We start from the raw sequence: 17,048 nt of genomic DNA, 5'->3' as shown, positions 1-17,048 counted from the left end.
AAGCCCAGCATGATCAGTCTTTATCAGCCCCTGGTGCTTATTATCAGCTAATGGCCCAGAGGCCACATGGACAAAGATTCTCCAGCTGGGGAACACGGAGGGATTCATAATTTTTGTCTTGTAATTACACTAGTTAGAGCAGCTACCATTTTTTCAACATTCCTTCACTCAGAGGCTGCCACAAGAGCTTCACAGACACCATCACCAGCTACATTAGCTGAGTGCATCAGAGCCGAGCCTCTTCAGATGTGGGATGAAGGTGCACACACCCTCACGGGTATATCTAAGGAGCCAAAACCTCAGGTTGTAACTAACTTCCTGCAATGCTAACGGGAAAGCCAGCCCTATAGTTACCTCTTGCATTGTGTCAAGTGTTCTGCAGCTGGACATCGTGCAAGAGCTGCCCATAGGAATGCTGCTGCAGAGCACAGGCTTACCTGAGTGCATCAATCTCAGAAGTTCCTGCAGAACCTCCCAACGTGTGAGTGGTGTTGGCATTGCTAATCCCCACAGGAGTGTGTGTACGTACTCCCCTGTGCACACATACATGGTTTGGGAACTGTTTCCTCTCCTTATAGCCACACTATAATTTACCTGAACAGACACAACATTTCTGGCCCTCCAAGTCACAGAAAGCAAGACAATTCAAAAATGAAGTGCATTAGAAGAAATCCTTATGAAGAAAGAGTTCAAACTGTATTTATATAATATCTAATTATCGCAAATACATGCAGATAAATAAAGGTTTGCCATTAGAAGTGCAGTTTTAGTGACCAAAGGGGTAATCTTTGTCTGAACTGTTTGACATTTCTCACAATCATTACCACATGAATTGAAAGTACTCAATTCTCTTCTCTATGAGGAAATCAGAGAGAGACAGATGTTCTATTAACTACGCATCCGCATTTATTTTTTCAAATTGTAGCATAAATACATTCAAGCTTTTTTAAAAATTGTGTTTTGGGTTTTTTTTTTAACAAGCTTAAAAGATAATAAATACATTAAAATAATTAAATATGCTGAGTAAATCTGTTTTGGAAATAGTTAATAGGCTTACTGTGGCTTGTAACACCAACGGAACACATCCCTGACAAAGGGGATGCTTTAACACACACTAAAGTGACCAGTAAACAAAATCTGCATCACAACTAGAACTGCTTTTTGCAACCAGTAGCAGTGACTTTCCTAATCTTGTTCTGGGTTACAATGAATAGTCTTCATATTTTAATGACAAACCTCGGATTCTTTTTTTCCTCTTTGAGATTCTAAAGCCAGATTCCAATGTGTTCAAAACTTAGCAGTGCCTGTTGAGCTTACGTGTTCTAGGACTGCATTTAATCATATGCAAAACACACACAGTGTTTATCTGATGAATAGATTTACTAACAGTGACTTCTTCCACTGTTCAGCCTTATCATTGCAGCAATCCTTATGTCTATCAATAGCCATGCACTTGCATCCCAGGTGGAGGCCACCAGAGCAGCTAAGGAATGTGTGCCCCAGGGATGGAAGCAGGCAGAAACAAAAGATACTTACTGGCAGATTTTTGCAATGCTTTAAGGGGGAAATGCAATTTTTTTTTAAATTTTACTTTCAAGACTGAACCAAAAGCTAGAAAAAACCCACACCCAGAGAATCTCCAACTGACAAAAAAAAAAAAAAAAACAAAAACCCAAAAAAACCTAACAAAAAAAAAAAAAAAAACCAAAAAACCAAACAAAAAACTACCAACAAACAAACAAATAAAAAAAACACAACAAAAAAACCTCCAACCCAACAAAATTATCTCAATAGAAGAAAAACAGTCAAAACACTTGTTCCTAAAATATATTGAGCTCACTGAACCAGAAAGCAATCACTAAAGTGTCATTCAAAATGAAGACCAAAGTAATTGCTTCAATCTTCTACTTTAATGTCCCAGCCCTAGAGTACTATATACTGGTAATTTGCAGGCAAAAAAATAAATACATATATGCACATTCAAGATCAACTCTTTAAAATGTTCATTTTGCTAATTTCTGTAATGGCCTTTTATATTTTCTGGAGGTGAATCCAGATCAGAATTAACTATAAATCAAGCCAGAAGTGACCAGTAAGATGGAGAAAGCAAAAGCAGTCTGCCCCAGACTGTACATGCAATTACATTAACAGAGGAATAAGGAATGTCACCTTTAAAGGTGACAGTAACACCCTAAGCAGCTACTTTCATAATTAAGCTTCTAACTCATACCCCTGTAAAGGAAAGCAACTTTTTATCATTTTCCTCACCCATTCCTGCATTCCAAGCAGCTTTACCTACCCCTCACAGAAAACAGCCTATAAAGGACAGACAATAGCCTGCAACATTAAAGCACTTTAATTGTAAGAGCACCAAATTTGAGAATATTAAATGGGCAAGAATTGAAAATGCAAACAATTTATACAAAAATGAACGAAAGTAATTTCTGTGGTTGAGATCTCTTATATGACCTTAAAGCATTCTACATTTATTAATAAAGCTGTGCCACTTGTAATTTCATACTTGTGCCCTCTCGTGATTTACAGATAGAGAAATTCTGAAAGAAATCAGCTCTGGTAAAGATCTGCATTATTAAAAAGTCTTTCCAACTCTCACTTGTGTCTTTCACTCAGGTTCTGAATAAAGCCAATCTGACAGGCTGGCTACTCTGAAAGAAAAATCAAACAAATGACCCAAGTCGATCAGAAACCTACCTGTCCTGTTGGTTTCTTGTTTGTTTGTTTTCCCCCAATGAAAATACATACATCTAACTGCTTTCTTATTAGCTGAAATAGACAACAGAGGTAGTTTTAACTTAATAATAATATATCAGAGTAGTCAAAGAATGTTATACATCTTTGTTACTGTGTTCTCTATTAAAGCAGCAGAAGAAACAGAAAAGGGAAGCAACCAAATGCCGGCAAAACATCAGCAATCCATGAGTAATAGACTACTTACAGTGGAACATCCAGTTATTTTTAATGTGGTTACTTGGAATGTATCATAGTCAATGATTTTAGGAAATTATTCTATCTAAATGCAGCAGCATCATGCTTTACCTAGCAATTCATTTAATCCAAAAGTGGGGTCAGAGCCACACCAGACACAATAAAGAAGCACATTTAAAAAAACCCCAAAACATATGACCAAAGTCAAACTTAGGTTTTATTTTTTTATATTTACATATACAGAAGCTTTTGCATTAAAAAACTTGAAAACCAAATAATCTGTACATATAATACAGCAATTTAAGTCTCCATGAATAGAATCTTAAATTTTCAAGTCAATTTAAAAATCATTGTATTAAATAAACCAGTATTAAAATCCAAAAAATGGGGATGAGGATGAAGAGGAAAATAATGACCACATAACATTTGCATTCTGCCCTTCACATGTATCATTTATTCTTACTGAACATTTGTTCTCAGTGTAACTTGAAAAACCTCCAAATTCTGAGTTTCTTTCACTTGTCTGAAATAACTCCAATAGGGTCTGCAGTGATGAGCTACATGTGCTTCTCTTCTCTTCAGGAACAGACAGCCCATCTGAATTCCTTACACATAACTCCATATCCTGTGTCCGGGTTTCTCTTTTATTCTTTCTCAAATTAAGCTTCACTTTTCTGTGCAGCTTTCCAGACGGTGAACTGTGGGCAGTGCTGGCAGCTGATGCATTAAGTTCTTTGTTTACAGCAGTATCAGTTACCTCAGCCTCCAGAACGACATTGTGCTGCGTTTGTTGATGTTTATCACATAAATTGTGATGTTTCTTGACAAATGTAGGATTGGCATCTGCTTTTTTCAAACACTTTGCTGGTAGAACTACTGAATTATTTAATTTTCTTTTTTGCTGCAGTAAGTTTCTGTCTTTTTCACTAAAATCTGTAACTTGGGTATGAGAATATAAAGCATCCATTCCTTCTTGAAAACACTGTACATTCTTTTTACTTACATCTGGTTCCAGTATTTCCTTGCTGAACAGCTCAGAAGCTCGAGACAAGTCCTCTGTGTACACTTTGTCAGTTTTCTGAAGGGGTGGTTGTAAGGAATTTGATGATACAACAGTCTCTTGTAACTTCACAGCACAGGAGCAATCAGTCTTAATATTTGCATTATTAATTCTGAACTTACTTTTTAGTTCTGAAGGTTGTGATGGGTGACAATAAAGAACTGAACAGACAGATGCAGAAACAGGGGTAGGTATTGACACAGAATTTGGTTGTACTTCTGCAGGCTGGCGATCCAGTTTGAGGGCCTGCATTGCAGTATCCTTCCAGGAGTAAGTTTTCAATGCAATGCGTTGCTTTTTCAGTCGCTCTTTCAGCTCATCTGGTCTGGTTATCTTTCCAATAATAGGAGAAAAATATCCTGTGCTACATTTTGTCCTACAAGGAAATTGTTTAAAAATATTAACAAACATAAAAAGCCCCATGGAATGTAACTTCATATGCAACTGAGTCTAGAGAAGCAACTGAACTGACAAAGGAGCTTTTGTTTTGACTCCTCAAGGGAAGATATATTTAGAGTAGCAACACACTATTTCTACAGGAGCAGAGTGCCTTATAGTTTTGATGCTTTCTTACTGATTTCTACAGCTCTTGACATTGTAAAACCACACTAAGCGGTCTAGTACTTCAGAAAATCTCAATTTACAGTGGCATTAGGAACAAAAGAAATTAATTAATACAATGCAATGACTATAAATACTTACAAATAGTCTATGATATTTACACACAAAATTAACATGATCTTCTTGACAGGATTTCAAGCCTAACAACTCTGAGTATTTTGAAATCACAAAAGAAATAAAGGCTTGCTTTCATTAGTCTATCAGTTGTTTGATTCTATTTCCATTTCCTTTGATTTCATTAAGAATATCTTTATTTATAAAAAAAAGGCAAGTAATGAAGAAATAAACAAGGAAGTTATTCTTTATCTCCTGACTCATTTCCAAAAAATCAGAGCAACCTTGAATAGTGTTACTGCTTTACATAACAAAGACCCTGGTGCCTACAGTCCGAGACACCAAACAAGCCTTTCTTGCCTTTCAAGCTCTTGAGCACAAAGAAAGGAACATTTGCTTCCTCTGTCCTGCACAGGCAGCACAGAAGCAAAGAGGTTTAGAGTACAGGTAGGAAGTTTTTCCACAGGTAATGAGACCAGACTGACTAACTTGCTGTGCTTAGACTACTAAGTATGACAGAAAACAAGATGTCCAGTCATTGCTGTTTTTCTGTTAGAAATATTTCAGTGCAGTAGATTTTGTGTTACGGGAGCTGAAGATAAGTAGGACAACTTCTGGCAACTTTCAGTCTCAACTTTCTCTGATGTCATCTGCAATTTTGACTGTTTTTTTTCTAAGTTCTGCTTTACAGAACTGATTTGCCACATACAACCTCACAGAAATTGTCCATGATTTATTTCAGCCTTAAAAACATGAATTAATCCTTTTCTATTCAGATCAAGAATTTCAAAACTATCTTTATGCTCAGTGTCCTGACTCATAGAGTCTTTAGAATTTACAACATGTAACTCACCTTTTTATTTTTCCTGTATCATCATCTTTGTATGCAATAAACTCATAAACTAACTTTGAGATTATATCATCAACAACTTTATACTGTGTGCTTTGTGCAAAATTTTGGTGCCGCTCACTTTCAAGATGCTGTAATAAAGAAAAAACATTAAATAAATCTAATATTACAGATATGAATACACAAGTCAACAGCACAACAAGGAGCCAAGTAAGTACCATTAATTTACTACCAGCATCTCTAAGACATGAATTACGAGTGCCTTCAGCTATCAGAGATAGGTTTTAATTCTTAATTGCTGCTTCTAACATAGGAAAAAATACTAATTTGCTGGTTATTCGGAAAAATATTTTAAAACAAAAAAATTACAGAGAAACCTCTGGTGATACCACATTAAAGAGATATGATGGTATCAAAGCATATACTTGACATTTCACATACTGTTTGCAGATCTTCGTATTTCTTCCCACAACATTCACAATATCCTCGCTTTTTTTTGTCCTTCTGAGGAAACTGAGCAGGCATTCCACAATCCTTGTCACAGTTTATTTTGTTCCTGTTAAGAGATTATTAATGAGTCTTAAACATCGAACTGAGTGCTCAACTTGCTCCTCACAGTATGTTCATTCTTACTCACTTAAAAAAACGCCCCCAAAACAAACCTTTATTTCCCCTCAAACTATTTACATTATTTTAGTCAATGCTCAAAAACACCTGAAGATAGCATAGATTTAAAATCAAACAACAAAACCCAGAAACATTTACTGCAAGAAGACAGGCAGACCCAGTGGAATTATAAGTAAGCATAGAACATCCAGGTTAGTATAGATGTACTACTATCATTGACTAAGAATAAACAACACAAAATTGCTAAACAAATAAAAATCAAAGGACATTTAGAAGTGTCTGTGCACAGCTGATAAAACCCAAACTAGAAATAGAAAAAAAAAAAAAAATTAAGATTTTAACACCCACTGTTGGTTGTACATAATTTTGAATATGCTGACCAAATGCCATTTTATCCTGTTTTTCTAGGTAAAGGCTAAGTGGGAATACAAAAAAAAATGAACCTAAAGTTCTTCCTGGACATTAAAATTTAAAGAGGTTTTCAACAGCTGCTCCATGATCTTCAGAATCCTCATCTGGGAAGAGCAACTGCTTGCTGCAATCCACTATTAAACCACCTACGGTTGACATGCCAGCAGTAAATCAAAGTCATCAATCTCTACTTCCTTTTGACTTTGAAGGAATAGTTCCATCTCTTCATTTAACCAAAAATCACTGACAGATTTTACCAAGTATCTCCATAGATGTAAGCTCAGGACTTTACATCTAAAAATCTGTCTTGAAAAATCACTAGCTTACAAAGCAATAGCAATGTATTGTTAACATTCTGCCCCAGCATTTCTTGGGTTCCCCAGGACAGGGCACTCTAATGTGTGCTTTAACTGTTAGACCAGCCTTCACACCTTCCCTCTGGAAAACAGTAAACCTCACAGAGAACCACTAAAGCAGGACAGAAGCAACAGAATGGATCATCTGAAGACTGAAAAAGTCTGCAGGCCTTGCTCAATGCAGAAGCAAGTATAACTAACAACTTTGCTTCAACAAGTTTTTCTCCCAGGTAAAGAACAAAACAAGTGAACATTCCCCTCTCTCTCTCCCCCAAAACTGACATTGGTCACATTCACTTGCTGAGTATGAAACATTTTCCTACCTAAACATCTCTTTGATATGTGCCCATGTGGAATATTAATTAGGAATATGTATTCAAACATAAATCCTGAAATTTTTAATATATCATATTCCTTAAACCATCTAAACAAAAATTGCCTTTTTGGTTTTTTAACGCTTTAAAAAGAATGGGCCTTTCCTACATCCTCTGAAGAGACACAATCATAAACTGCCTTATTAATACAGCAGTAACCCCTGCAATATGTTTTTTACCTTTTCATACTGCTGCCTTCCTTGCAATTTAAAAAAAAGAAAAAAAAATAACATCATGGCAGTATCAGCTGAAACCTCCAGTACTGTATTACTGTATTATGGTCAAGACTGGACAGAACTGTGGAGAAGACACTTCATAAAGAAAACAGGTATCAGAGCTAAGTAAGTCTTCAGCCCCTAAGACAGGAAAGTAGAAACTTACTAAATACAGTAAGTTCCACATATAGCAAAGCTACCCTCCACCTAAATATATTTAGTCTCTCATATGAATCAATTTTAGAAATCAGTGAAAAAAGCTAGGTAGAAAAAATTTTAAAACCCTACTGATTCACAAAAAACATTTAATTAAGACTCTTAAATAGTTTCAAATCATGAAATTGATTTGCTGAAGTTCTAACTGCATCTGTAGTGCTCAAATCGAGCCTGAATGCCAAAATATATTACATAAACACTTGCTGTAAAGCCAGCTGCAATTCCACTAGGCAGCGGGCATCCACTTTTCATCTTTGAAGAGTTGAAGCAGTACTAGCAGTTTATCTAATTTCTATAAATTATTAACAATATACACTCTTTATCAACAATGGTTAGGCACTGTAATTGAATATCACTGCTTTAAAAAGTTCAACTACTTATTTCAGCACTACACGGACCAATACAAAAGAAGTCTTAAAAAACCCACTTCCTGTGAAATACTTACTTAACAGCATCCAAGATGAGGACAAAGAAGAAATCAGTGGCAGAAAGGAAAAAAATATCTTATGCTGACCCACAGTGAAAGGAGAAGGCCACATTTTTGGATGTATGCATCTGTGTGCCCAAAAAAAGGACTAAAGACAGGATAAAGAGGGTACAGATAGAAAGACACCAACAGTGCAGTAGATACATAGATGAGACATGGGTATAGTATTAAATAGCACAGAAAATTCAAAGTTGAGAAATTATTTTAGAATACAATTAGTCATGGAATAATTCAAAGAACAACTCTCTCCTCTACCCACACCTCAATAAAATAAAATTTTCAACAAACCTTTCCTTAGACTGAGTTTGCTTTTGACCAGGATACTTCTTATCCACCTCAAATGGACTATACGGCTTTGGAACACAATAGTTCAGAAATGGAAAACTCAGTAACTGCAGATAAAACGGTCGGTACTGGCTGTATTAACACAAAACAAGTGCATGAGAACCATCAAAAATCGAAAAAGGGCTTAATTGCATACATTACTCCAGGTCCAAAATCTTGAAAAAGTGTTTCTCTTTTATATATGACATACACAGAATGCTAAACAGATAAATATCCTAAAATAAATCATCCATTTCTTCCTTGATACTTTCCTTCAGTTCCCATAGCTGTCTTACACATTCCTTGGGATATGACTTGTGTGCCTATTAGTTGTTGTGAGTTGGGTAACCAATAAACCCAAGAACAATTTGGACAACAGTGCATTTGTGCTCCTGAGAAATAGCTACAGTAGTTTCCAACATCCAATGCTTTTTTTAAAATTTATTTTATCATTTTCTTTAAAAAAAATACTCACTACTCAAAATACAAAAACTTTTTAATTTTTCAGAAAAACAATATTCCTGTACACCACTGGACTTTCAGAGATAGCAGAACTAGCAACCATACCAGTGCTCTGAATAGATTAAGAACTTCCAAAACAGGATATGTCAAAAGTTCACATACTGAATAATCAGTTGACTACTGAAATGCTGATGGCAGAGTTCAGTCTGATTTTTTCCCAAATGACTATTATAAGCTACCCAAGCAAAACTACAAGAGCGAGTCTGGAAAATATAATACAACAGTGAAGCATCACCTTCTGCTTCTGAACTGTTACCTTTGTTGCACAAACACTAAAAAACATTATGTTACATAAATATTTAGAAGTGTTTCAAGTGTTTTCACTACATTGTGAAATTCACACATATTTATAGAGGAACTTCTTATCCTTACAACTCTGTTGGTCCAGTTCTCCCCACGATCCCCATGTCCCTCATACCCATTGCACCAACTCACAGTGTACAACTAGGCTTAGATCTCTTGTTTAAAATCAGGAAAAGTGTCAGAGAAATCAGGTCAAAGAATTTAGTGCTTATAAACAACACCATAACTCAGAAGTTAGTTAGGAATTTAAAGGTGCAAATTATGCTGTGCAGAACCAAACTTTTTTTACAATTGTTCTCTCAACTTCAGGCTAACTGGCATTTTCTTATACAACAAAGATTGACTGATTACAGGACCTTGAAAGATACTTTTCAAGGCTGAAAGTATCAAATCTCATGCTACTGTGGATTCTGAAATCAGATTAATAGCTTGTAATTTTTTCTTTTAAAAATAAATGATTGAACAGGAAATTAAACCTAGTTTCAATTAATTATTTTAACTAACAACTTCACTTTCCTTACATCTAAAGAGTCTCAGCAGGAGATGAATGTAACTGAGTTGGAACTACAGGAGTGGAATTCAGTATGCAAAGTTTTGGACTACAAGATTTGAATCTAAGGAAAGATGTAAAGGTTCATGATTCCTTTTCATTCCTTGGTAGGAAGTAACCCAAAGAACCACTCTCATAATCTACAAACTGGAGTTACCTGTTAACTTGCCACTTCCTTCACCTACTGCAAATATTCCCTACTGTACTACTACTTGTTCAATTTCATTTGGTGGCTAAAGAGATTTGTATGTCATTTTAAGAGGGCAGTACACTTGACATCTGAAGTCAGGAAGCTGAAAGGAATTGATACTTAAGGACACACTTCCTCAAGTAATTCTGATTTACTCAGTTTGAGAACCACATTACTAAATGCATGGATAGAACACTTACCGACTCCTATCTTCCACCCTGATAAATGGACTTTTCAGTCTACCTGCTCAAAGGGGGAGAAAAGGAAATCAATAGAAAAATACTTTTCATCATTTATTAAGTTGCTCCAGTAGCTTAATAAATAAGCAGGCTTTATTTTAGAACTCATTATGTACAGGTTTTGACAAACTCTTGATTTCCACAAAGTTTCTCTACATGCTTCTCTTGGACATACAAATTGGAGTATGGCACTACATTTGACCACAGTAGAACTGTAGCATATTTTTAAGCATTCAGAAAATAAATCAAGCCAGAAACATCTACAATTATTGAAGTACTTACTTTTTGACTTTTGAGCAGTAACATGTTTTCCCTATTGAAAAAAGAGAGATGGTATAAAATCCCTGTGAGTATTATTCTGCACTGTACTTGAAGATTTAGTTGTAGATAATTTAAGTTATGAGCGTCTCCCTGTGTTAATCATGACTTCATACACTCATGATGACTTTTTCAGGAAACTAAGCTCATTAGTACTTTGAAACAAGGTAACATGTTTCCCAAAGAAATATTTCTTTCTACACTCTCCTTCAGAAGAAGCACTCTCCTTCAGATGCCTCAATTTACTTTTTCTAAAAAAATGCAAAGAAACCCAGATACATAAACTTATACACTTACTCTCTCCACCCTGAAATTACCTTGCCATGGTCAAAAGTCCAGTCTTTAATACAGATAACATTTTACAACATTTTTGCAAGCAGCAAAATGTCACCAAAACACGTAGAACAGCAAGTATCTCCAATTAAAACAATTCTTTTCATTTGAATGGGTGTACACATGTAATTGATTCTGGTAAAAGTACAAACTCATTTTATACTATTTGCAAAAAAACCCCACCCGATATCCATGAACACAGTGATGATTTGGCAGAGGATTTTATGCGGCCTCAAGAACTGGCCAATATGATTGCAAAATAACATAACACACACTGGGTAGTTTGGTTCCATTTATTTATCAGGCCCCATGGCTAAACTAGACAATTGTGCAAATTACAGAGCCACTGCAGATGGAGCACACAAGAGCTACAAGCTTTAATGTCTCACTACATCATAGACTAAAAACCTGAGAAAAGGGAATTTTTCACTCGCCAACTCCACATCCTTGGCAAATTAGCTTCAAGATACTTTATGCTCATTCTCTGTGAAGGAAGAGTTGCAGATTCCTTATAGAGACAGCTTCTCCAGGAAACATAATTATGATTTTTTAAATAGCCCATCAAAATGAAACAATTTCTAATCACTGTGTCCCAGGGAAAAATATATAAGACAACTTAGCTGCCATCATACTAAAACAACAATACATTTTATTAATTACTTTTGAGGCAGGCAGAATGGAAATTTCAGACAATTCTGCACATCTGACTCATAGATATCCTTTGCAAGAGTACACCTCTACAGACTATGGAATCAACACTACTATTAAAGTTATTTTTAAATAATGTTGAAATATACAGCATATACAGTATTATCAAAGACAGTTTTTAGATCAATTCACAAGACATACTAGTCTGTGAAAAACTGAAAATGAGCAATGTCTTATTAAAATAAAATCTACAAGCTTCACAGTAGGCAGTCTTCAGTACTTTAGTACTTAGTGTTTTCTCAGCTAACGAAACAAATGGCATTTTTATAAATGGCAGAGAGGCACTTACCACATCTTTAGAAGAACTGCCTGCTCTTTTGATTAGATAGAGCTCCCTTTTCTTTTGGTCAATGCAATTCTTAACATCTGGCAAAAAGTGGGAGAATTATACTCAGTTTACTCTATTTTGTATGCTTGATATAACTTATAATATTTCAAATTCAACAAAAGAACTGTTAAACGAATGTTACACGTTGAAGTCAGGCTTCATCTAACAAAAATATTTACCATCAATATGAAGTATCTTCACTCCCCAACTCAAAGCATTGGATAGTATACTACCAGAGGGGATTAAGTCCTGCAAGCAATAAATTACATTAATAATCTTAAATAATACATAGTAATTACTTAAAATAATTAAAAATATAACATGTAATATGAAAGCTGAGATTAAAATGCAGATGCTTTGCTTCTAGCCAAAAGAATACCACTCTCCTAGACTCCTGTCTCTCTCTCTCTATTACAGCACCTCACCATCAAAAGAATACATTTAACCTTCAGAAACCAAAACTGTTCTTTATGGTCACATTTTATAGTAAGATCTGAAGACTGAATAGATACATTAACTTCATGAGCACCTCTCAAGTGCTAGTTATATTAGCAGTCCTAAAAAATGTTACTACTTGTCCTAAGACTCCAGACTCCTAGACTTTCAGTTCTTCAGAAAACATAACCAACTCTTCACTTAGGACAATCCCTTAACTTCTGCCTGAGTATTCTGTGACTGACTTCTCTCTAGGACCACTAAGACCACTTATGCTACTGCTTGTTTTCTAGAAAAACAAACGACCAAGGTTCTGAAGCACAAGTTTGTTGATTATTTGGCTTACCTGTTCTTTGATTGCTTTTTCAACCAAGGACTTTCCTCTGCTCATACGTACCTACATTAAAACAGAAATACATTTGTAGCGAAGAGAGAGAATTTACACTGCTCTTAGCAAATACACATGTAAGCTACGAGGATCTCCTTTTGTTCATTCTACTGCTAATTTTTCAATAATATGCATCTTTCTCACGGGGTTATGGTTGATAAAGTCAAAAGGAAAAAACCCCAAAACCAAAAAAACCCCAACAAGTAATCATTTTCAGCCAAAGAAGGCCACTGCAATGATAGTGCTGGAACAAAGCAGATGGTGGGAATAAGCTTCAATGACACAGACACCAAAAGATGAGGTTACGTCAGCTAGGCTTGTGAACATTATAGTCATGAATATAATCACAGCCTCTGTCTTATCCCCTGCTTTTCAATCACCACTGCATTTCCTTCTACTTTTTGCTGTTTATTCATAATGAGCTGCCTTTACCTACCCAAGTTGTTTGCAAAATGAGGTGACCTCACCCATGCAATAAAAAGTCCAGCCTGCAGTCTGGTCATGTTTCTAAATAAGCATTATATATATAGTACAGCTAATGATTTTCAACTGTATTTTGAAAGGACACAAGACTTGCCCATGTAAGAAACTTCACATAAACCTGCATAAATTCAGATACTAACTGTTGCAATTAATGTGATCCCTAAGAAAGAGGTCAGAAAAATTTAATATTCATAATGCTCAATTTTAATTATCTCCTACTACTATCAGAGAGTGTTTCTCTGTGCAGATATCGGCATTAACAACATCAAATCAGCCAGATTTTAATAGGTTGTGTTGCTAAAGAGACAGGAATCACTGGATGTCATCATGTGCCTGATCCAGCTGTCAAACATGACATCAATGTTTTAAGTCAGACAGAGTAAATTAGAACATATTTTAGTGTACTCTTTATTTGCAAGAACGGATCCTTTTTAAAGTAAGTTTCGAAAAATTTGCTGAATTAGTTTGAGTTAGTTAAGTTTAACAAGTTAGCCTGAATAAATTTAAAAGAATGTTTGAAAGAAAAACCCTTATTCACCCAAGGAACTGCTGCCCCCTTTAGGAAACAAAATAGAAAAATTGTAAGAGCATATCCCATGGATTGCACCTGATTTGCAGCATTATTACTAAGAAACTTACTGTATCTACTATCTTAAATGAACTTCCATCATGTCGATCTTTTCGGTTGCTAGGATGAGGTGAACCATTTCCTCCATTAGATGCAGATTCTGGACTAGGAACAGGAGAAATCTGGCCAAGACTTTGTGCAAATTTTGCCTCCTTTTTATTAGTCACCAGATAGTTGATATCTTTACTAAGAAAACTCTCCACTCTCTAAATATAAAGACATAAACCAAGTAATTATTTCAGGACAGTAGATTAGTAACTCAATTTTACATGGAATATTTTAAAGGAAAGCGATAGAACGTCTAAAACAATTAAGTTCAAAAACACTGCGTTAACAAGAAAATATTTTCTAAATATCTGGATGACAATGACAATTAAGTTGTACTAGCATCTTACCAGTCACAATTTCTAATTTCAATTTCTTAATTTTGTAATCATTATTAAAAGAACTTTGCTTTGTTACGATTATTACAATTTTTTACTACCTACCTGTAATACTTTCCAATTACAAGAATGCAAACACTGCGTTAAGGAATAACATATTAATTCAAGGAAATAACTCCAATTTTAGGTAAAAGGAATTACACAGAAGTGTTCACCTAAACTTACAGGAAGGTATTTGCAAATGTAATTTACAGTCTGCAAGAAGCTATAAATTTACTGAGTTTAGAATCAGCAGAAAAAAAAAAAAATTCAGGATAGCTACCATGATTCACACCTACAGTTTTCATAACATTTCACCAAAAAGTAAAGTCTTAAGTAGATTCATATTCTCATACTCAGCAATATAAAAATGCCATCATTCTGAGTTTACTCTTCAATTTTGCTCCTTCAGTCTCTTTCATTGCCAACTACAGTTTTGCTATCTGCCTTGTTATTTCAGGTCAGATTGTATAGCTTGAGGTATTTTCCTCTTTTCCACTAATCAGTGTGGGAAGCACAAATCACACAGCTTGAAACTGTGCCTTTCAATTCTGCTCTATGCATCTTTTACAGAACCAGGATATACAGAGAGAGGCACTGCTAAATGCCCTCCACACAAGCATCCTGTACTTACTTGCATCAAAGAGTTCCTTCCATACAGAAAGGAGAATTAGGAAAAAAATTAGTAAGATACTTATTGTTATTACTCAAACTTATTGTTTAAGGAAGAGCATTCAAAAACACTCACTAAGATACTCTTTGTGAAAAATGTTGTTAGTGAAGTTGTTGACTTACAGAAAACAGACACAAAACTCTTCCTTTAATCTCTTTCGGGTTCAGCTGAACGCTGTTAGATGCAACAGTTAGCAACATGTAAACATGACAATATCATCACTTCAAACAATGAAACCTAATAAATTTGGATAAAATTTTAAGCCAGGTGAATAATCAACTGAAAATAAAACTTCCCAATAAGAACTTTTGTTCCAAGCAGGAAAGCAGCTTCTCTTGAAAACCCAGAGAATAATTTGTTGATAAGATCATTTTTTGGACTAAAGTTTAAGACAAACATAGAAAAATAAGACCCCATCTCAGATAACTACAAATAACATTAAAATGCAGTTACAAAGAACACAAAAAAGGCATTACACATGTGCACATTTCCTTCTAGGATCATACAAGACTCTATTATTAACTTACCCCTCCCAGCTCTTTGAGGTCCTTTCCTAACTTTTCAGAGATCACATTTGATGGGATATCGAGGTAAAACACCTTCCCAGTGAGCGGCTTAAATTTGAGTTTCTCTGGTTTTTCTGTGTCTTTTTTCACATTCTTCAGGGAAGATCTTATCTTTTCTGTTTTTGCTTGTATTCCATCTGCTGGGGAAAGAAGAAAAAAAAAAAAAAAACCAGGCAATTTAAACAGAATTGGATGTTGGCTTTATTTTTGAAAGGGAAAATTCCTAAATTAAGGAAATAGATGGAGCAAGCTTCCATAGAAAGGCTTGGGCTGGAATGGACATTATAGATCATCCAGTTTCAACCTCCCTGCCATAAGCAGGGACACCTTTCACTAGACCATGTTGCTCAAAGCACAATTCCACATACTGGTTTTACATTGGTTTTTCTTCCTCACTGACTTACTCCTAGGTGCTTCTTCTGGAGAAGCTCAAGACAATGAGTGCTGCCACAGGAAGTGAGCAGGCCTCTTCTGGAGACAAAAAGGCAACATGCAAAACAGTCCCTCTGTTAAGTATTCCTTCCTTCCCTGAAACAGTCCTAGGTAGGAAAGGGAGCAGAACCACTACTCATGCTGCAAAATCCTCTAAGGTTTATGAGCACACTAAAAAACACAGGAACAGCAGTCAGTTTTGTAGGATCTGGAAGACAAAAAAACCTAGAAAAGTAAGGAAATTAGGACACATAGTTTGGTGTAACTGATCCAGAATCTGAATAGAAAAGATGGGTGATAAGCAAGTGTGCAAGGACAATTCTGTAGATGATCACGGATCAAATATAGTGTTATAGTCACCACACGCATGCCAGGGCCGTTTAAAAATTAACACTCTAAACACTGGAATTAATATTGGAGCATGCAGATTAAACGTCTCAGGGATAATCAGAAGTTTGAAGCGCATTAGAAAGACTACAACAGCAATGAAGAGTCTCTCTCGCAAAGGGGGTGCGATCTCACACCGTGGGCCTAAGGAGCCCTTCATACAACTACCAGCGAAGCCCTGCCCGGGGAGAGCAGCTCGCCCAGCAGCGGCCCGGCCATTTCCCACACACTAGGAACACGCTTTTACGTGTAACTCCCCAAGGCACACAAGGGCCTTTCCAGCTGTCCCGCTCGCAGCGCCTGCCCGAGGGCTCGGGCGCAAGCCCAGCACGAGGCGGGCTGCGGCGCCTCACAGCCCCAGCCGGGATGGCGGCACCGGCTGAGCAAGGCCCGAACGGCGGCAGCTCCCCGCACTGCCCACTGCCCACAGCCCCCCGCCGCTTACGGGGACGCGCTCCTTTGTCGGCGGCCTCGGCAGCGCTCGGCTTCATCTTCCCGCGGAGTCACATCGTGCCCCGCCGGCACCCCCGATCGGCACAGCCGCTCCACGCCGCCTTCCCGCCTCCACCGCAGCGGCTGCTGCGCCCTCACCAACCGCCCGC

General features: G+C 36.5%; 1 protein-coding gene across 3 annotated transcripts; it reads right to left on the bottom strand.

The window, feature by feature from the left end:
* Nucleotides 1-3,145: 3,145 nt before the first annotated feature.
* On the bottom strand, nucleotides 3,146-17,042 carry DBF4 (DBF4 zinc finger). 3 transcript variants are annotated; one of them, XM_053974457.1, is made up of 12 exons: nucleotides 16,892-17,042; nucleotides 15,589-15,767; nucleotides 13,978-14,172; nucleotides 12,814-12,864; nucleotides 12,212-12,281; nucleotides 11,994-12,070; nucleotides 10,628-10,658; nucleotides 10,307-10,352; nucleotides 8,506-8,634; nucleotides 5,973-6,087; nucleotides 5,535-5,662; nucleotides 3,146-4,382 (listed from the first exon to the last, which is right to left on the bottom strand). In XM_053974457.1, the coding sequence occupies exons 1-12, from the start codon at nucleotides 16,935-16,937 to the stop codon at nucleotides 3,317-3,319; spliced, it is 2,133 nt and encodes a 710-aa protein (XP_053830432.1). In that variant the 5' UTR covers nucleotides 16,938-17,042; the 3' UTR covers nucleotides 3,146-3,316. The 3 variants fall into 3 exon arrangements, with proteins under 3 accessions (XP_053830432.1, XP_053830440.1, XP_053830448.1); XM_053974465.1 differs by having other exon boundaries at nucleotides 10,307-10,349; XM_053974473.1 differs by having other exon boundaries at nucleotides 15,589-15,764.
* Between the last annotated feature and the right edge of the window lie 6 nt (nucleotides 17,043-17,048).

Source organism: Vidua macroura, chromosome 1, assembly GCF_024509145.1.
Source record: "Vidua macroura isolate BioBank_ID:100142 chromosome 1, ASM2450914v1, whole genome shotgun sequence".
In the NCBI taxonomy this organism is placed as follows: Eukaryota; Metazoa; Chordata; class Aves; order Passeriformes; family Viduidae; genus Vidua; species Vidua macroura.
The sequence above is the reverse complement of the archived record's forward strand: the minus strand, read 5'-3'. Positions and strand labels throughout refer to the sequence as shown.